The sequence below is a fragment of the Vitis vinifera genome, chromosome 5 (genome assembly GCF_030704535.1).
Source record: "Vitis vinifera cultivar Pinot Noir 40024 chromosome 5, ASM3070453v1".
NCBI lineage: Eukaryota > Viridiplantae > Streptophyta > Magnoliopsida > Vitales > Vitaceae > Vitis > Vitis vinifera.
Genome location: NC_081809.1, coordinates 5,730,112 through 5,749,058, shown reverse-complemented (window position 1 = coordinate 5,749,058; position 18,947 = coordinate 5,730,112). Strand labels below are relative to the sequence as shown.

The 18,947-nt window shown below is 30.7% G+C and overlaps 1 protein-coding gene across 2 annotated transcripts; it reads right to left on the bottom strand.

Moving 5' to 3' along the window:
• Positions 1 to 2,808: 2,808 nt before the first annotated feature.
• LOC100261336 (protein tesmin/TSO1-like CXC 2) lies at positions 2,809 to 10,692 on the bottom strand. Of its 2 annotated transcripts, none has more exons than XM_010651648.3 (10): positions 10,380 to 10,692; positions 8,800 to 8,960; positions 7,938 to 8,703; positions 5,805 to 6,292; positions 5,640 to 5,714; positions 3,968 to 4,148; positions 3,790 to 3,885; positions 3,644 to 3,710; positions 3,392 to 3,530; positions 2,809 to 3,309 (listed from the first exon to the last, which is right to left on the bottom strand). In XM_010651648.3, exons 1-10 carry the CDS (start codon positions 10,428 to 10,430, stop codon positions 2,958 to 2,960), a joined length of 2,376 nt encoding a protein of 791 aa, XP_010649950.1. In that variant the 5' UTR covers positions 10,431 to 10,692; the 3' UTR covers positions 2,809 to 2,957. The 2 variants fall into 2 exon arrangements, with proteins under 2 accessions (XP_010649950.1, XP_010649949.1); XM_010651647.3 differs by having other exon boundaries at positions 3,392 to 3,545; positions 10,380 to 10,691.
• Positions 10,693 to 18,947: the final 8,255 nt, after the last annotated feature.

Below are 18,947 nucleotides of genomic sequence, written 5' to 3'. Positions count from 1 at the left end.
ATTGGTAATTTTATTTTCAAAATTATTAGCCAAATACTTTATAATGATATTTGAAAAAATTTAATATTTATTACTAATTGAATTAAGTTGATTTTAAATTAAATTATATTTAAGTTATTATTTAAAACTTATTATTTACTTTTTACTTTAAGTATTACAGTTTTTTGATAAAATTAATTTAGAACTTATTTTGTATCATTAAATTAACATACTTTTTCTCATAAATCATAGGTAGAGTGAAGGAGGTCAATTAACAATAGAGGTCCTAGGGTAGTAAAAGAGATCATGAAGGTAAATAGAGTAAATAAAGGTAAAAACATAAAATAAAAATATTGACTTAAAAATAAGTTAATTGTTCTTACTTAAGATGGTATCATGAAATTATTTTACTAAACATACTTAATTTACTTAATGACTTAAATTAAATTATTAAGTTACTTTAAGTTATTAAGTTTATTTACCAAATACCCACTAAGGTGATATTCGGTAAAACTTAATATTTATTATTTAGTGACTTAAATTGTCTTTAAGTTAAATTATACTTGAACTTAAATTAAATTATACTTAAGTTATTGACTTAAAACTTATTATTTAATTTTTACTTTAAATATTAAAATTATTTGATAAAATTAACTTAAAATTTATTTTAAATCATCAAATTAATATAATTATCCTCATAAATTATAATTAGGGTAAATGAGGTCAAATAACAATAAAGGTCATAAAGTTATAAAAAAAATCGTTAAAATAATTATAGTAAATAAGGATAAAAAGGTAAAATAAAAATATGAACTTTAAAATAAATTAATTATTTTTATTTATTACTTAAAATTATTTTTTACTTTCATCACATCATTAAATCATTTTATCAAATATACTTATTTATTTAATAAGTTAAATTAAGTTATTGGTTTACCTACCACCCGTGAGCCTTATGCTATAATATACGTTCAACTTGAATCATTTTCTTCGTTATTTCAACTTGTTTTTCTCGAGAAACTTGTAGAACACACGTCTGACGTCTATCTTGAAATAAATGATTCAATTAAAATATACATTTTCATCCGTCAACAATAAAAAATTAGTAGTCCTTGAAAAGCTTATGTAACACGTGTCAAGGTACCTCTTAATAAATAATTCAATTAAAATATACAATAATAGTAGAATTGCGTCAGATAAAATGAATCATTTGTGCCAATCATAGTAAGGATGTAAGCATTTAGGTCCTATAATTAAACTTGGAAGTCATAATTAGAGCTTACATCATCATTCAATGGGTTAGGGTTGACATTGGGAGGTTTACTAAGAAAATAAAATAAAATATAATTTAAAATATAATTTTTTTTAATGTTTGAATGTACTATAAAAAAATATAAAATAAAATAAAATATAATTAAAATTAATAAAAAATTTATATGATTTTAAATTATTTAATCTTCATATAAAAAGTTAAATAAATCAAATAAATTTAAAATAAAATATAAAAATAATTTATTAATTTTAAATTTATTTTTTTTCCTTTTATTTTCTTTATACTTTTCTCTTTAATTTGAAGAAGATTTCTCTTTTCAATCAATCAGGGCTCCAAACAATTATATTATTTTATTTTTATTATTATTATTTTTTGTCAATTTAATGATAGATTTGTAATTGTTCAATTTTTTAACTGAATCATTGGGAGTTGGGATTCTAGTATTAGAAATTTTTTTTAGAATCACTTCTAAACATAGTTTTAAAATGTTTTAATTAGAAATATTTTTAGTGATTTTTTTTGTTTTTGTTTTCAATTTGTGTGGGATTATCATTTTTTTTTTAATGTTTTTATGAGAATTATTTATCAAGTGTTTCTTTAAAAAACACTATAAATGATTTTTCAGATTTATTAAGAATGTTTCATAAAATTTATCGAATACCTAATTTTTGTTTTCAAATACATAATTTCTAAATTAAAAGCATTTCTTAAAATCTATTAAATAGACCCTTAGATTCAGGTATTAAGACTTATGTGGTGTTTGTTTTTTTGGCTTTTTGCTGAAAGTGACTAATTTTCAGAATTTAGGTTGTTTGTTTTTCTACTATTTCATGACTTATTATAAATTTTTTACTAAATAGAAAAAGCCAAAATATATAGTAAAAAGTTACATATTTTGGCTTTTTCTATTTAGTAAAAAGTTTATAATAAGTCATGAAAAAGTAAAAAAACAAACAACCTAAATTCTAAAACTAAATGATTTTCAGCAAAAAACCAAAAAAACAAACACCACCTTAGTTTGTCTAGAATTAAAATAAAATTTGATTGATTTCGTAAATAATTAAACTTAAAGAGGAAACATTCAATTTAGTAATAATAATTTAAGTCCAATTTAACAATAAAATTGTTTTTTTTTTTTTTTTTTTTTTTTAAGTTTGGGTCAAAACCAAAAAGAAAAGCTACGTAGGCATAACTTAAGAGTCCAACTCCTACTGAAGGTCAAAGATACACAACAAATTAATAATATAATCAATAATTATTACATATGATAAGGGTCTATCCATTTGTTTCGATTTGATTTGATTGATTATTAATTTTTTAAATGAAAAACAATGGACCAAATCAATTTTACATTCAGAAAATCGAAATGGTTAAAATCGATCAGTTCGATTCGGTTTGATCGGGTCAATCAGCCTTTTTGCATACCCTTGAATTGTTTAAGCATCCAGCTTAGGAGGTGCCTACCACAAGTGGCATACAACTCAAGACGGTTTGAAGAAGGCCCAACAAGGTGCTAAGACCATGAAAATAAGAACAAGAAGGGCTAAAAGTGAGACTTCTATAAGGGGTAGTTGGATATTATGAGAGCAAGATGTAATCTTTATTGCTAGAGTACAGAAGAAAATTCCAACCTGACATAAGATAAACAGCATACTTGAATAAGATTGTAAATAATTTCATCTCAACTCCATGGAAACACCAACATTTAATGCTGAGGTGTAAGAGAAGGAAATGATGGGATGGATTGCAGTATCAACTTCCGGCCACTCCTTCGACTAGGGGACGATCCGAAATCACAGTGAGGAGGAGACACCCTCTTACTGTTGGGAGAAGCAGTCTTGATGCTACTACTGGTGGGAGAGCAATTGCCCCGAAGAATCTCAGGCATCTCATCTTCTGGGATGGTTTGGAATTTCTTCTCAAACTTGGACTGAGGTTGTGGAAAATTTGGCTTTCCAAATATTTGGCTAGTATGCAACCCAGATGAGGACCCAATAGTGAGAAAAGACGATCGTGGTAGTTTGGTCTTTGAGGGAAATGACAATTGAGATGGTTGTCTGGCATACAAAATGTCCTTTTAGAAAATCATAATAATGACTGTCAACTTCATTGGCCAAAAATTGTTTGAGAGAATCAAACCTGCAAGTGCGCAATGGTGTCACTGGAAGAGCAGAATCCAGATATTCTTCATCATTCTGTACAATTGATTTCTGCAAATTCTTGTCCACCACACTCTTCTCTAATGTCTCTGTTTCTTCTTCTAGTTCTGCTTCCATTCCTATAAGAGCAGAACCTGAAGAATCAAGGACAAAAGAAACAGTTCAAACTAGAAGAACGTCAATGACACAGCATGCACAACATTTAGTTTCATGAAAGCTTAGGCACACTAACCGTCCTTTCTACCAAATGCATTCTTACACCCTTCACACCGGCAGTTAATGGAGCATCCAACACCACCCTTTGAGAAGAAAGGCACCAATTCTGAATCAGATGATATAGAACATCAAAAAAAATATAGGGTGGACCAAGGGAAAAACCTGATAGCATTCGCAATATTTCTTTAGGCAACTTGATTTCTTGCAGTTGCATCCTCTTTTGTGTCGTGCTGAAGCTGGAGTTTTGCTAGGTTCATCCTGCAAGAGAAAACCTCACTTAACAGGGTAACTAGCAGTTCAGATTTTCTGTATAAACACAAGGCAAGAATTATGTCCTAACCCCAACTTCCGGCAAAGAATCAGAGCTCCTAATCACTTTGGGAGCAAATGCTAGTGGATTCCGAGATTCGATCTGCTTGCGAGTTGCAAGAACAGTATCTTCATGAATAGGTTTGTTAAAGCATTCTTGGCATGAACATGGCTCTACACAGTAGACACCAGCAGCAAAGCATTCACAGTAACTGCATGAAGAAGCTTAAAAGGTCAAATCATAAGAACAAAACAGAAGGAAATAAAATAAATTTCTAATTTTCCTTTGCCCCCCTCAAAGATTCAAAGACAAAATAAAACAGAAAACAGCCATAAACTGCAATAGAAAGAAAAAACAGGCAATGGAAATATAACTGACTCCACTTGAAGTAATAGGAGAGAAGAAATGATTCAGAAGCATAACAAGGATAGTATATTTGACCTCAACTAAATATAACATAGAATTGATGGAGCTGGAAGTTATATTGTAATTGGAACTCGACTACCCAGAAAAGGACTTCCATGAACAATGCCATGATCTTAGATGTAAGGTGCTACATGACCTTAGATGGATTCCACATAGCCTACCTGGAGAAGTCAGTAGATGCAGCCCCCTAGGGAGATTTCTCTAGTGTGCACTAATATAGCAGCCAATTAACAAGAATTTATTTATGGATTTGCCTATATTAGCTGTTTAGTCTCAAGAAGCATTTTTTGAGTCCAAGGTCTCCTTTAGATGTCCACAGATTTATGTGAACTTGTATTCAGAGTTACCTTTGGAAGTGGGTCCAGGGGAGAGTATAGCACATGTAAGAAAGGAATGCAACCTTAAAAGATACAATGAACAGGACAACAGTAGTTACTCTGGAGATGAACCCCTGAGATATAAATATGTCAACCATAGGAAAGCCTGAAAGTGTCGAGAACATGAAATTGACATGGAAATGTCACTTCCAGATGACAGTTTCTCTAATTTCAAAAAGGTTTCTTGCAAGTTTTAGAAGCAGCAAATAGAGGAAGCATGATTCACAGACACAGACTGAAGTTCAGGAAACTGTGAGTCTATGTGCATACATTCCCGGTTGGACCAAAATCTGACTGCTTGATCAGGACTCTTCCAAGTTTAACCAAAATCAAACCACTGATGAACATGAAGTTGCAGAGAAGTATATCTGCTATGATTAGCAAGGCTCCATTATCTCAAATAACTGTAAAAGATCTTATCATGCTACCATTAGTGGGGCCATATATGAGAAAAGACAGTAGTTTATAGTCAACTTTTTTTTTTCTTTACTTGAAATTAAAACTCGAACCTGTCCATTCACCCTCTAAATCCCTTGCCACCAAGTTAAGCCTTAGGGGCCCATATGAGAAAAGGTATGTATATACCAGAAGAGTATAACATGATTAGAAGTGTTTCTGATAGGTCTAAGAGCATAGCACAAAAATGATGTTTTAACAAAGGTTCCATAAACTCAAGGAGCCACTTCAATATCCTATTCATCATTACTGAATTGATCAAATTACACACTTAACCAAGATTCTAAACCATGACAACAAAACTAGAAACAAAATTAATCAATTGGGAGCATAATAATACAGAAACCGAGACTTAAATATAGCCAACCATTCGTAAGCACATTAAATCTGGACTCTGAACTACCTTGTTTTAATTCAAAATGAAACAAAATATAAGGACTTACAGCTTCAAGCATTTAGATTTCTTGCAGTTACAGCGCTTGCAGCCCTCAGTTTCTCCACCATGTTCCAACCTACGCCTGAAAGACGATTAAAAAACTGAATACATTACTAAAGGATGTATATAAAAAATACTAAATCGATAAGAATGATAAGTAAATTGCACATGCCTCTTTTTTTTGGGGCTACTCTGATTGAGCTCTTCACTAATCGCATATGCAGATGCCTGAGAAGCATCTTCCAGAGCCTGAAATCCATTTTCAGCAGGGTCTGTCTCTCTGTCTGAAGAGTTTAAAGCCAAAGATTTATTTACAGGTTCTTGACCTTCTATTGTAGAAAGATATGAGCCAGAGGAGCTTGGCACACTTATTAACTGCCTTCCTGAAGTTAAAGTTTCATGCTTGACAATGTTGTAGTCCTTTGAAGTTGTAGCAAGAGCATTTAAGTGCAAACCTATTCCAGGTAGAATGCGTCGTGAAGAATCATTCCCAGGTTTAAGAGGTACTAGTTGCTTGTCATTAGGCACAAACGTTCCATCAGATTGTGATAACATGGAAGAACTACAATTTGAACCATCATCCATGTTTTTTCTACGAACTCCTGCCATCTCAAAAACTAGACAGCGTCTTCTCATACCACGATGCAAATTGGAAAGAGTCTGTACATAAAAACATGCAAAAGGACTAATATATTACTAGACCATTCCAAATATCTTCCATGTATTTATGGTTGAAAGAAAACAAGAACAATGAAAAGAACCTCAACAAATAACTAAACAAGATTCTCAAAGATTAATATCACAGATCAACCAGCAAGGAAGAAGGAAATAAAAAGAATGGGGGAATAGCGATATGCAGACTCTTTGATAAGACTTACCCTTTTTTTCATAGAAAACAAAAGTGAGTCTAGAAATGGCCAATACTTTCACACAGTTTCTAATGAGCCTGTTTGCAATATCTAACAAATATAGCACCTGCATGTTTATGGTAGCTGCTTCTCATCAGTGGGTGAAAAATCATGTTAATTACAGGTGTTACCAGAAAAGCTAAATTGATTTATTTATTTTTATACATAAAATAGAAGCAGTTATTTCCCAATAACTATGAGCAAAGGAAATGTCTTAATCAACAATGGAACTGAAAAATGACCTTGTTGCAGATGGTAGAGGGGTTTGATCAGTTAACCCAATCCCTTATTTGTGGATCTCAATTTCATATTTAGCATAAACTAAGGATGTAGATGTTCTCTCGTCTTCAAATTTAACATAAATAAGGCCACAGATGTTCATCAACACCTCCTAGGTTCAAATGGCTTGTTGATATTTTTCTGTTTTTATAACATGGAAACCCACTTGCCCTGCTCAAGTGTTGTGATTATTGAGCTAATGAACTGATAAGATGGGCTATAGTCCAGATGGATTGATGGGCTTGACTCAATACAGAATATCAGTTGATGAGGTGGGTTCATTTACAGCAACATAACCATAAAACATAATCATCCCAGTTCAGTGACCAAGCATGAAGTATACTCGGTGAAGGACATTGTAATTTGTCACTACATTTCATTATTCTCCATTATATTGCTGTTAGGTGAATTTTAGTATCTTCTGTATGCAAAATCACAAGTAATATATAAAAATATGGGTGATTGATAAAAACCCCCTCTTTAAGGTTCTATGGAGTTCTACCTATCAAAAAAAAAAAAAAAAAAAGGTTATATGGAGTCCTCATTTATAAGAACTAAGAACAACTCCTTTCATACATGTATCACCAGAAGGGATATAAACATAAAATGCAAGTAGTAATGACGTATTTTTGACAAGTATGTTTGCTAGAGAAAAAAGAAAAGTGTACACCAATGTTACCAGAACACCCTAACGTGAGACTGGCCAGTGGGCTTTTCCTCACCCAGGCAATTCAAATTATAGAAAATTGCATATTCAATTAAAGTCATGAACACCGCATATGTCAATTAAGTTAGTGCAAGCTATAATGTAAGAAAACTGATATCTGGGTAGAGTCATAAAGTTTATCATTGTTGATGGTGATTGTTATCGATGCAATAAATCATGACTTTATTTACTTTAATCATGAAATCCACATTTATTATTTACAGGTACACATTATACTGAATGTAAACATGCATGATTCATGAACTCATTTTTTAAATGAAAACAAAAAATGAGATGAAAATTAGTCTTTTATGCCAATACAAAACTATTCTATGGTTTCAACTCATCAACTTTAACATGCATGGAACTTATTTTGGGAAAAATGACTAATACAATCTAGCTGCTGCTTTACCTTAGAAGGGACTGGAATGCTTGTTCCACCCTCATTATCCATTTCCCCACTTGCATTGCTACCCATGCAGTCCTTGAAAGAAGTATTAGCAAGGTTCTCTTGTTTCTGGTCCATTCCATTCAGCTTGCTGGCTTCTTCAGGTTGAGTGGAAGGGTCATCTGTTTCATGTTCACCAGAATCATCTGAACCAACAAATTGCTTTTTCTGCAAATCACTAACATCATCCTGTGAAAACTGCGATCCAAGAGAAGCACAAACACTTGTCCCAGGATCTAATGATTTCTGAATTAGACCCTTAAAAGCCCTCGTGTCATCAGGTGAATCAAAAATTAAAAGGTCTGCAGCGTCTGAAATCAAACTCTCCCAGTCACAGCCTGCCTCTTCCTTTTTTTGCTCAATCTGACACATTCCTTTTAAATGCAATTGACTGTTGAATCTACCTGTTTCAGAGGCCTCCTCAGAAAATGGAGCAAGTGATCCTGATTTGCTTGCCAGCTCTACCTCGGTACCCCCACAAGGTGTTGGGTCACAGTCAGGACTACCACAGCCATATTTTAAGGTCTGTGGCAGCTCAATTGCAAGCTCAGAGTGTCCATTGTTTCGCTCAAAAGAGGCTTTTCCAATGGAACTCCTTGGATCAAAATCTTCCAGTGGCTTACCAGAGTTCCCACACAACTGATCGGCATCCATAACCTCTTCATTTGTACTGACTTTATTTCCATTTACAGAAGAAAACTCGGGCTTTGACGGGTCTGAGAAATTATGCCTGAAAAGAGACAGTACTGAAATAAGTAAATCAAGCACAAATGTAGATACTCATTTTATATTTTGCAGGAAAAAATCAAGAAGAATATATATCCACCTTCTCAAGAACCTAGATTCCTTGTGGGAACTGACATGGGGTGAAGTGAAAATGGACGGAAGGGATACAAAACTGAGTGAGTTAAACGTCTGAGCAATGTGTGCGGACTTGACAGGCTTAATAGGAGAAAGACTGTTGATGAAGTTAAAGACAGGAGAGTCCTGCATGTAAAGAAAACACAAATAAATCATTCATACAGTATCAAAGAGAAAGGAAAACATAAAGCAAAAAGAACAGTAGATGTACAAAAGACTTGGTCTTACCACTAAATGTAAATTAATTCAAGTACAAAAATAAACAATGAGATGTTCTTGAGTATAGACCATAGCTTAGCAAAACTTATTATCCAACTTAGCTACCAGAAGGACAAGGAAGAACGGGTAATTGTCAACAAAATCAGGATTCATGAATAATGAATCTAAAACAAGATAAGGATGAATTCCCTCCTCCGTTTAAAAAAAAAAAAAAAAAAAAAGGTCAAATCTTCGCATCATTAGGCACTTAGGATGCTAAACCAATAAAACCAAAAAGATGAATTTTCAAAGATTATAAATTTTTTGAATTCTGCAAAAGACAACTTCTATTTTGAGATAACGTCAAATTCTAGCGTAGAGTGTGATTTGAAATCCACACTTGGATTTATCACTGGCAAATGAAAAATAGAGGAAGCAATTGATGGTGATGAATCATAAAGCAAAAAAGAAAAAACAGCAATCTACAGTAAATTCCAATTTGAAAATTGGAAAAATAGTTCTAAAAGCTGTATTTGTAAGGCATAAACAATCTAAACAAAAACTTTTAAGGAAAAAAAAAAAAAAGCTTGAAACTCAAAATAAAAAAGGTTGCAGGTCAGTGGTGAACATCAAGATGAAGATTTGAAACCTAAATTGGAGATCCATGAAAGAAACAATGATTTACTATGTGACGAGCTGGTCACCCAAAATTTTAAAACAAAAACAAAAACAAAAATACCATCAATTCTCTCCATAAAAATTTTCAACGCCCTGTTTGGATCTTGAAAAGAATTGAGAGTGAAAAGAAAAATACGGAAAGTTAACTTGAAAAAGGAATTCTTAATTAATTCTCAGTATTTTCCCCAGATCCAAACGAGAAACCCCCTATTGAAGAAGAGAAACCGGAATAAAGATCAAACACAAAGAGATTGAATGAACCACGAGGAGAGCAGTCAAAATCCTCATCCTCATAATGGGTCAGCTTAAAATTACCGAAATCACAAGAACTCAACAACGTCAAGTTACAAAATCAAGTCTGATTCAGCACAAATTAAGCCAATTCAGCAAACCAACCAAGACTCACTGAATTAGAACTATTGAAAAAAGATACAAACTTGAGACCACCACAACACAAAGATGCCAAGACCCACATCAAATTACAAAGTCAGAACCAGAATTCACCCGAACAAACCAATAATAATAATAATAAAACAAACAAAAAAAGAAAAAAGAAACTAATCCCTCCCAAAAAATTGAATTCTGAAATCAGAAGCCACTGATTCGGAACTTGTGAAACAAAGGACGTGATGTTGAGAATGGAGAGCAACCCAGAAGAGGAAAAACGACCTCGAATTTAGAAATGGGAGCCGCGATCTGGTTCCTCTCAGGGGTGTCCATCTCGAGAGCAGCAGCTGCAAGAACTCTTCCACATTATCTTACATCGCCTCTCTGCTTTCCCCCACTTTTCTCTCATTTTCAGTCATTTTCTCCCTCCTCTCTATCCCTCTATGGGAGTGTGAGAGTGAGATACAGAGATTCAAGAAGAAGCGGGAAAGCTGGAGGAGATTTCCTCGTGGTGATAACCCGACCCTACCACCAACCCCACCATCACCGTTCACCATTCACCATTCACCACTCACCACCCATCCCATCCACCTCACTCCTCACTCCACACTCCTCACCTCTTCTCATTTAACGCTCTTGAAAAATGTTTTCAAAAAGCAATTTACAAAAGTAACGTACAGTATTATCTTCAATCCTCATTCATTCCAGATTTTTTCAAATCTCAATCCCTTTCTTTTTGCCAATATTACTCATTCCTCCTTTATCTTTTTCTTTTTATTTCTTTTACATTTGTTTTATTTTACCTTTTTTTCCTCTCAGGAAACAAATGCTTTGGCCTGCTGTTGCCAGGCGGGTTTCTCAATTCTATGACATCACCTTCCACCTATTAAATTCTTTTATTTTAATCGATTTATTCACTTCGATTCTCAATTAAAATTTTAGCATAATTTTTTTAATTTTGTTTTTCATTTATTGGAAGATCGTTTAGATTTCCACTAAAAATTCTTGAATTTCCTGTCAAATAATAACAGACTTAACAGCACATGCAGGGTCCTCGGAACCGTTAAATCTCTGGGGTGGCCACCAACAACTCAGCAAATTATTTTGGCGCCTCAAATTTCAAACGGCTTGTTATACATTAGAACTGAGGTGCATCACATGCTATGGACCTCCAACCCTTGATCCCACAAAAATTCATCAGATTCCAAATCCGAGCCTTTTTGACGAACACCGCATCAACCCAGATAACTTAATTCAGTGATTGATTAATCCAACGGCATTTCAGTGAAGATGTCAGGCTGATCCAACGGTGGAAGGAGGAAGTCCATGATCATCCATGCACCTCACGCCCATACCAAATATTCAGAAGCTTAGATTCCATTCTCTACTCATAACGTAACAATTAACATTATGTGGTTCGTTGGGCGTTCACATCAAAGTTTTAAAAATCCACAGTGCCCCCGGGACCACCGTTGGATACAAGGCAACTACACGTGTACGGCGGTGACGGAGCTCCACCCCCCGCCAATAGTAGATTAACTAAAACGCTTTTTCAAAGTTGGTAAGTGGGAGGACTAAGAGGAGGAGGAGGGTACCTTTTAATTAGGGGCAGTGGTCCCTTTAATATAAAGTCAAGTATCACGTGACTCAACCCTAGCGCGTTTATCACTGGACGGAGAAGGCAGTGTGTCACTCTTTCCCAACTTCCCACATTATCTGAAGGGATAATAATGTCCAGGGCATGCGTACTTGGGCATGTGCCGCATCACTCATTAGCACAACTTGGACATAATGAACCCACACCATGTACCAAAAGATTATTGTTGAAATTTAGGGGGCAATGACTTGGTCTTATTTTATAGTCAAGTCTTTCATTAGTGTGATGATAATTTGATGGGGAAACGAGTAATGTGCCGGTTGGAGACTTTTAGGGGTGTGTCAGATTCGGGGGTTGAATAGAATAAAGGTGTGGTTGACCAACCAGTTGGACCGGAGGCTTTAGTCCAAGTTGTTGTAAATAAAGAAAGTGGGGATGTTAACAACTCCATTAGCATATGAAGCAAAATTCTTGAGGCTTGTTCTCTCTTGCTGCCTTTTTTGGAGTCTTTTCTTGGCTGTTGTGGGCAGACAGGGTTCTTGTTTTTCCCCATGTTCCTAAACTTCTACAGGATGGCTTACTTTCGTTACTCGAGGTGTTTTGATTCCACCATGATTTATGATTTTGGTAGAGCGGATTGAGAACTGCACACTCTCTGTGACATACAAAACAGCATCATGCAATCAACTCAAAGTGTAGGGCATAGCTCGGATTAAGTGTTGTGGACCTTAATTTTTTTAGTTGTCTTTACTCTTTGTACCAAAGGCAACTGACATCTCAGTGCTATATCAGAACAAGAGGGTGAAAATTTTAATACTTGAATTAATTTGGTAGATGTTGTGATTCTTGTGAACCTGCCCATTTTATTTCCTTTCATACTCTTTGTACCAAAGCCAACTGACACCATGCTGCAATATTAAAATCAGAGGGTGGAAAAGTTAATACTTAGAGTTAAATTTTGTGTTTTATATATATAATAAATAAAAGCAATATGAAAGTACGGGGTGTTTGTCATTTTTTTAATTAATAGTCATTTTTATATAGGGGGTTAGATTCGAGTTCTTGATATGAATGAATGAATGAATGCAAATGTATTATAAATTTTTTAGAAAATCAAAATTTTAAAGGAAAAGGGAGTGAAGGGTGGCAATTGGGGCAAAGAATAAGAGAAAGAGAAAGTTTGTAATGGATATACAAAGAAGAAAGTAAAAGGGTGAGTATGGGAAGAAAGGAAAAGGTGGAGGGAGGGGACCTTTTTTTATTGATCTCCAACCCATTTATAATAATATGATCTTTTTTTAATCTTAAATATTAAGGAATAAATGATTAATTTATCGTACAAGAGTATCTGTTGTGTCTTTATTAATATAATTTTGGTAATTTATATTTATATTCACGGTTTTCACATATCACAATTTTGTATGATCCTCTTTGTTTCCTTCATCTTGTGACTCTTCTTGTCACTTCATTTTTTCAAAGTTTCGTTTTTATAAATCCTATTAAATTGTTTTATTTCTTCACAATCAAATTTTTATTTATTAGTTTTTTTTAATAAAATTTGATTTTTTGTTTTTTCCTATTTTCGATATGTGGTTAACATGTAAGTGAAACTCGAACTCCAAATCATCAATGAATGATTTATTTCATAAATTACTCTATATATGGAGATAAAAATAATCTACATGAATATACCAACTTATAAGTTCAATGGGTGTTGAACCCTATGTTGTTGAATTGATAAAAATATATCTACTTATATGTTAATTGCTTTTTAATAGGAGAAATTTGTGTGATTTTAAGAGATAATCAACATATTTAAAAATAAGAAAGGAGATAGACAAAAGTATATCATATTATTTAAGTTTCTATTAGGAATATACTCTCTATATTGAGTAGGAAATTTTTGTAAGATCAATATAATCTAAAATGTTGCAAGACTTTATTAAGCTCATGAATTTGATTTCTTCATTTAGCCCAACAAAAAATAAGAAATGAGATAGACAAAAATATAAAATTACCAACTAAAGTCATTTCGTCATCCAATCAAACAAAAAATATAAGAAAATGAATAGACAAAAGCGTAAAATTACCAACTAAAGGCGTATTATTTAAGTTTCTATTAAGAAGATACTTGAATATGAAATATTTGTAAAATCAATATAATCTAAAATATTGCAAGACTTTATTAAGCTCATAAATTTGATTTCTTTATAAAGGGGATAGAGTTTTCTTTTTTTTTCTTGTGTTTCCCTTTAAATAATGTAAAATAAGTAACCAGGCCAAGTAAGGCTAGGGGCATGTCCCCTTTAATTTCCCCCCCAAAAAAATAAAAATTCCTTACATGGTAAAACTTTTTAGGAAAATAAAAATCAAAATGAAAATTTTACCCCATCTAAAAAATATAATTTTAATTTTAATTTTTTTAAAAGTAAACTGAATAATAGTACAAAAATAATAATACTTACCATTAATTACTAATAAAATATTAAGATTGAACTAAATTTTAAAAATAAACAAAATCCCATTTAATATTGGTACTTATTTTTCCTTGTTTATTCAATTTTTTTTTATGGTTTTGTCTTATTGGGATTAGCTAAATCATAAAAAATAATACTTTTAAGGTATTAGTGTTTTAGTGATGATTTAGGGACAATTGTCTTTTGGATCCAACTAGACTCAAAAATTAAGATTTGACCCATGAAAGTTGCATAATTGATGGGGAGGATATAAAATATGAAAAGAACAATATACCATTCAAAATTATTTTCTATCATAATGTTTGAGAAACTTTTTTTTTTTAATAATTATTCTGAAAATTTATTATTTTTAGAAAACTAATTTTTTTTAAAATATATTATAAAAATATATCATTTAAAAAAAATAAATTTGACATATTTTCAATTATTTTTTATATACATAATTTTAAATATATATATTTTCCAAGATGTTTGAATTTTAAATAATAACAATTTATTTTTATTTTTTTGGAAAATGGTGTATTTTTTTTCAAATCACTAAGTTATATTAAAATTTATTGAGGTTTGCAAAAGAAATAAAATTTAAATTAATGTTTTTCTACTGTTTTTTTTTTTTTCATAGTCAATAATGTCATTTTTAGAAACATAAAAAATCCATATCATTCTTCTCAATTTTCACACTTCCTTTAGGTCTTAGGTTTAAATAGTGAACTTATATGGACCAAAGCTTAATTTTTGGGCCTAACTAGGTCCAAAACACAATTATCCGTATAAAACATAAGTTTTAAGTAAAAGAATTTATTTGAAAAAAGAAAAAAAAAAGTATTTATTTGATATTTATGAAAATCTTAATATCCACTTTGAAAGTACATTAAAAAAAAAAAGGGCTTCGACGCCGGTATAAAGAATGAAACTAAGATATAAACAAATAAAATCAATTTATAAAACAACGAGACCTTCATGTGTATACCTCTTTCATTTGAAAAATATCAAAATTTATACTAAAAATAATTGAATTCTTTAAAATAATTTTGAAGTTTTTGCTAAAATGATTAAAATTATTGAAAATTCCTAATGGTTTTTCTTTCTATTTTCTTAATTTCTTTTGAAATTTTCCTTTAAATGTTCTTGAATTTTTTATATATATAAAAACTAAAACTTTTAAAAATTATTCTTAGTATTATGATTGTTTAATTTGATACACTTTCATAATCAATATTTAAAATTATTTAATTAATAACAATAATAATAATAATAATAATTACCATTAATTACCTTAACTATAATATACCATTTTTCTCTTGTCCCCCTAACAGAAGTCTCTGGCTTTACCACTGATGTTGCATAAAAGTTTTCACTTTTTGATAATGAGTTTTATTAGGTTTAGCCAAGAACTAAAATGTTGGTGGTTATCAATTAAAATTTGTTGAAATTTTGGTGTTGATAATGACAAACACAATTTTTGGGAAAGAAAGTTTATTTGATCGAGTTTTGACAATTAATAGTTGATTTTTGTAAATTTTTAGTGAATTTTATATTAAATCGACACCAACTTTCTATTGCTACCCAAGGGTTCTTCATTGATGGATTTACAAGTCATATTATGGGAAGACAAATGAAGAACCTATAAAAAATACTAATTTTAAAATCTAATTAGACCAAAATACATATTTATTTATTGTTGATTTTCCCTTATGAGATCTACATTAAAATTTAAAGGGGAATGAGCTTAAACTTGTGGACCAATTGATAGCCATTATTCAATCTTGGATAAATTTTGTAACTTTTAAATTTTAAAAATTATTTTCAAGTCATTTTTATTAGCTAAAATATCCAACATTATTGGGCCTCATTTTTGGTTGTGATAGGGTTGTTTTCCATATGAAAGGTCTTTCTGAAAATGGAAAGTAACCCTAAGCACAACATGAACAATATGAGATAGACATTTTGCTAACCCAATTCATCATATAGTCTAAAACCAACCATTAAAATTATATTCAATAATAATGTCATGTGTACGTTGATAAAAAATATGAATTTTGTAAGTATACATTTATTTTTAAAGTACATTAAATATTATTTGAAAATAATATCTTTGACTTACAAATATATTTAATATTGAAATTATGACATATTTAATTCAAATGTATTCAACAATATAAAATAAAATGATGAGATATGTATGTTTTTTTTAATATTTATATTTTTTATATTTAATTAACATATAAATGATATAAAAAATGAATTGTTAAGAAAATTTTTATGATAATTTTTATATTTTAGATAATCAATTAAGTAAAATTTAAAAATAAAATAATACAATTAATTTATTTTTTTAATATTTTGTTTTTGTGATGGATTTCAATATATACATGTTTGTGCATGCATAATATTGGGAGGAAATTTGCTGCAATGGTTGCCAAAGCTTCAAAGCTAACCTTTTTGTCTTATGTTCAAATTCTCCAATATTATTTAATTTATTTCAATTTACAATTTTTTTATCCTTAATCATATGCGATAACTAGTGAGATATATTATCTAAACTCTTTTCATATCTATTTTATATATTATAAAGTTATTATTTTCATCATTTTTTTAATTATTTTTATGTCACTTATTTTGCAAAACAAAAATTTTGATTAAAGAATTAAATTTGAGTTAAAAAAAGTGAAAAAAATGTATAAAATATATTTAAAATAATATTAAAATTTAAATGTTATGAATATTATTAAATAAATAAATAAATCATTATTTACTAAATTTTAAATTGTTAAACAATTTTGAAATAATGGTAAACATGAGAGAGATTTCACATTTTTTTAATAAAAAATATTGAAATACAATACAATTTTTAATTTAAACAAATATTGAACATTAACAATTAACATGTTTTCCATTTTCATTCATTTTACAAATCAAATATCAATATAACATTTCCTTATACAAAACCTTATAATATCCCTCACTAAATGTAGTATTTAAGGATATCTGAATAAAAATAATGCCCTAAAATAGAAGTATAATATTCTAGAACACATATATTTTTTCTTAACCCATTAACCAAATATAATTTTAAGATATAATATCCATCAGATATAATATTTAAGGATATCGTATCATATCGGAAAAGACATCCTAACATTTGCATATCTTATCAAATTTAATATGATATTTTAATATTACATATCTTAAAATAAGACATTTTAGGATATACGTATCTTATCTATTTTAGGATATAGGTAGCTTATTATATTCTATGCTATCAGGATTTGTTCAGAGGATGTTGTTACAATAAAGTGTAACATTCATGAATCTAATCTATTAAAGAATCAAAAGTCTCTTCAATACCCTATTCCAACATTTCCATGACTAAAAAAATCAGGTTCATTTGATATTGCCAACTCTAGGCATTTTCACAAGCATTCTTTAGTTGGGTTAGGTTGATGATGGCTAGGCTGGCACTCCAATTGGTCTTAGGAAATTCCTTGTGACAAAAGAGTTGGAAAAACATTACTCAAGCAATAGCCTTTCATGTAGCCATTTTCACACATGTTGAGAAAGTCAAAGTCACAAAGATTATGAAGAAATAAATGAGATGGTTGGATCCTGGATCATATTTCTTTTACATCCGACAAATCAAGGTGTTGAAAAATGAGACACGGTTGAATCCAGGACATAATCCAATGCCATGCATAGACTTTAATTTCTTGTTCCTCATCTATTAATTCTTAATTATGCCTGCTGAATACTTACAATTTTTATTCTTGGACTAAGCCTTGTACAATGCTAATAATCGTTTCCCGACAGCTGACTCAATAATTATACAAAGATTTCCACGACAATTCATCAAAACAAACATAATGTCCACGACAGTATGCAACAACTACCATTACTAGAACTAGGATAGCGAATAAATGCTGGGACAGAAAGATTTTGGCCCATGGGCCCATGGGCCCATGTATGTATAAAAAGTGTGTTAGGATATAACACTATTGGTTGCCCGAGGATAGCTCTTAGAGCAAATTTGTATATGATGTGCTCTTGAATGCTATAAAAGATTTAATTTATTTTCAATAAATATTAAGCGATTTTCAAATAAGATGATCAAAATTCGATACAAGAAAATCGAATCAGATAATTATGGACCCACGTTTTTCACATGCGTTCACACTTGATGGGATTCGTTTTAATTTATGAAAATTTGTTTTTAAAAAAATGCATCGAGTTGTTATTTATTTTTATTTTATTTTTAAAAAATAAAATAAAATAAGAAAGAAAACTGTGTATGAAAAGTAAGAAGAAAGGGAGTAGAGAAAATAATAATAATAAAAAAAGAAAATAGGAAGTTGGAAGGAAGAAAGGGTCAGGAGGTGGTATGGTCGTGGGAGGCAAGGAAGAAAGTGGAGGGCAAGTGGGGTAAAGGAAAAGAGAGGGGAGAGAGAAAAAAGGAAAAGAAAAGAAAAGAAAAAGTAAAATATAATAATAATAGTAAGAATAATAAATAAAATTATAAACTATTGTTTATGGTGGGACTTTTATAAATGGTATAGTGTTGACATCTTCACTAGACATAAATTGATTTTTAAATAAAATGATAAAAATTCGATGCAAAAAAATGATATTCGATAATGATTAAATTTAAAGTACATAAAGCTACAAAAAGACTTAGCTTTGATATCATAAAATAACTATTAGATGACAGTTATATATGAACATCAAACCAATGGATAATTCTTAGGCACTCAACAACAATCCTATATAAGCCTTGGATTTGTC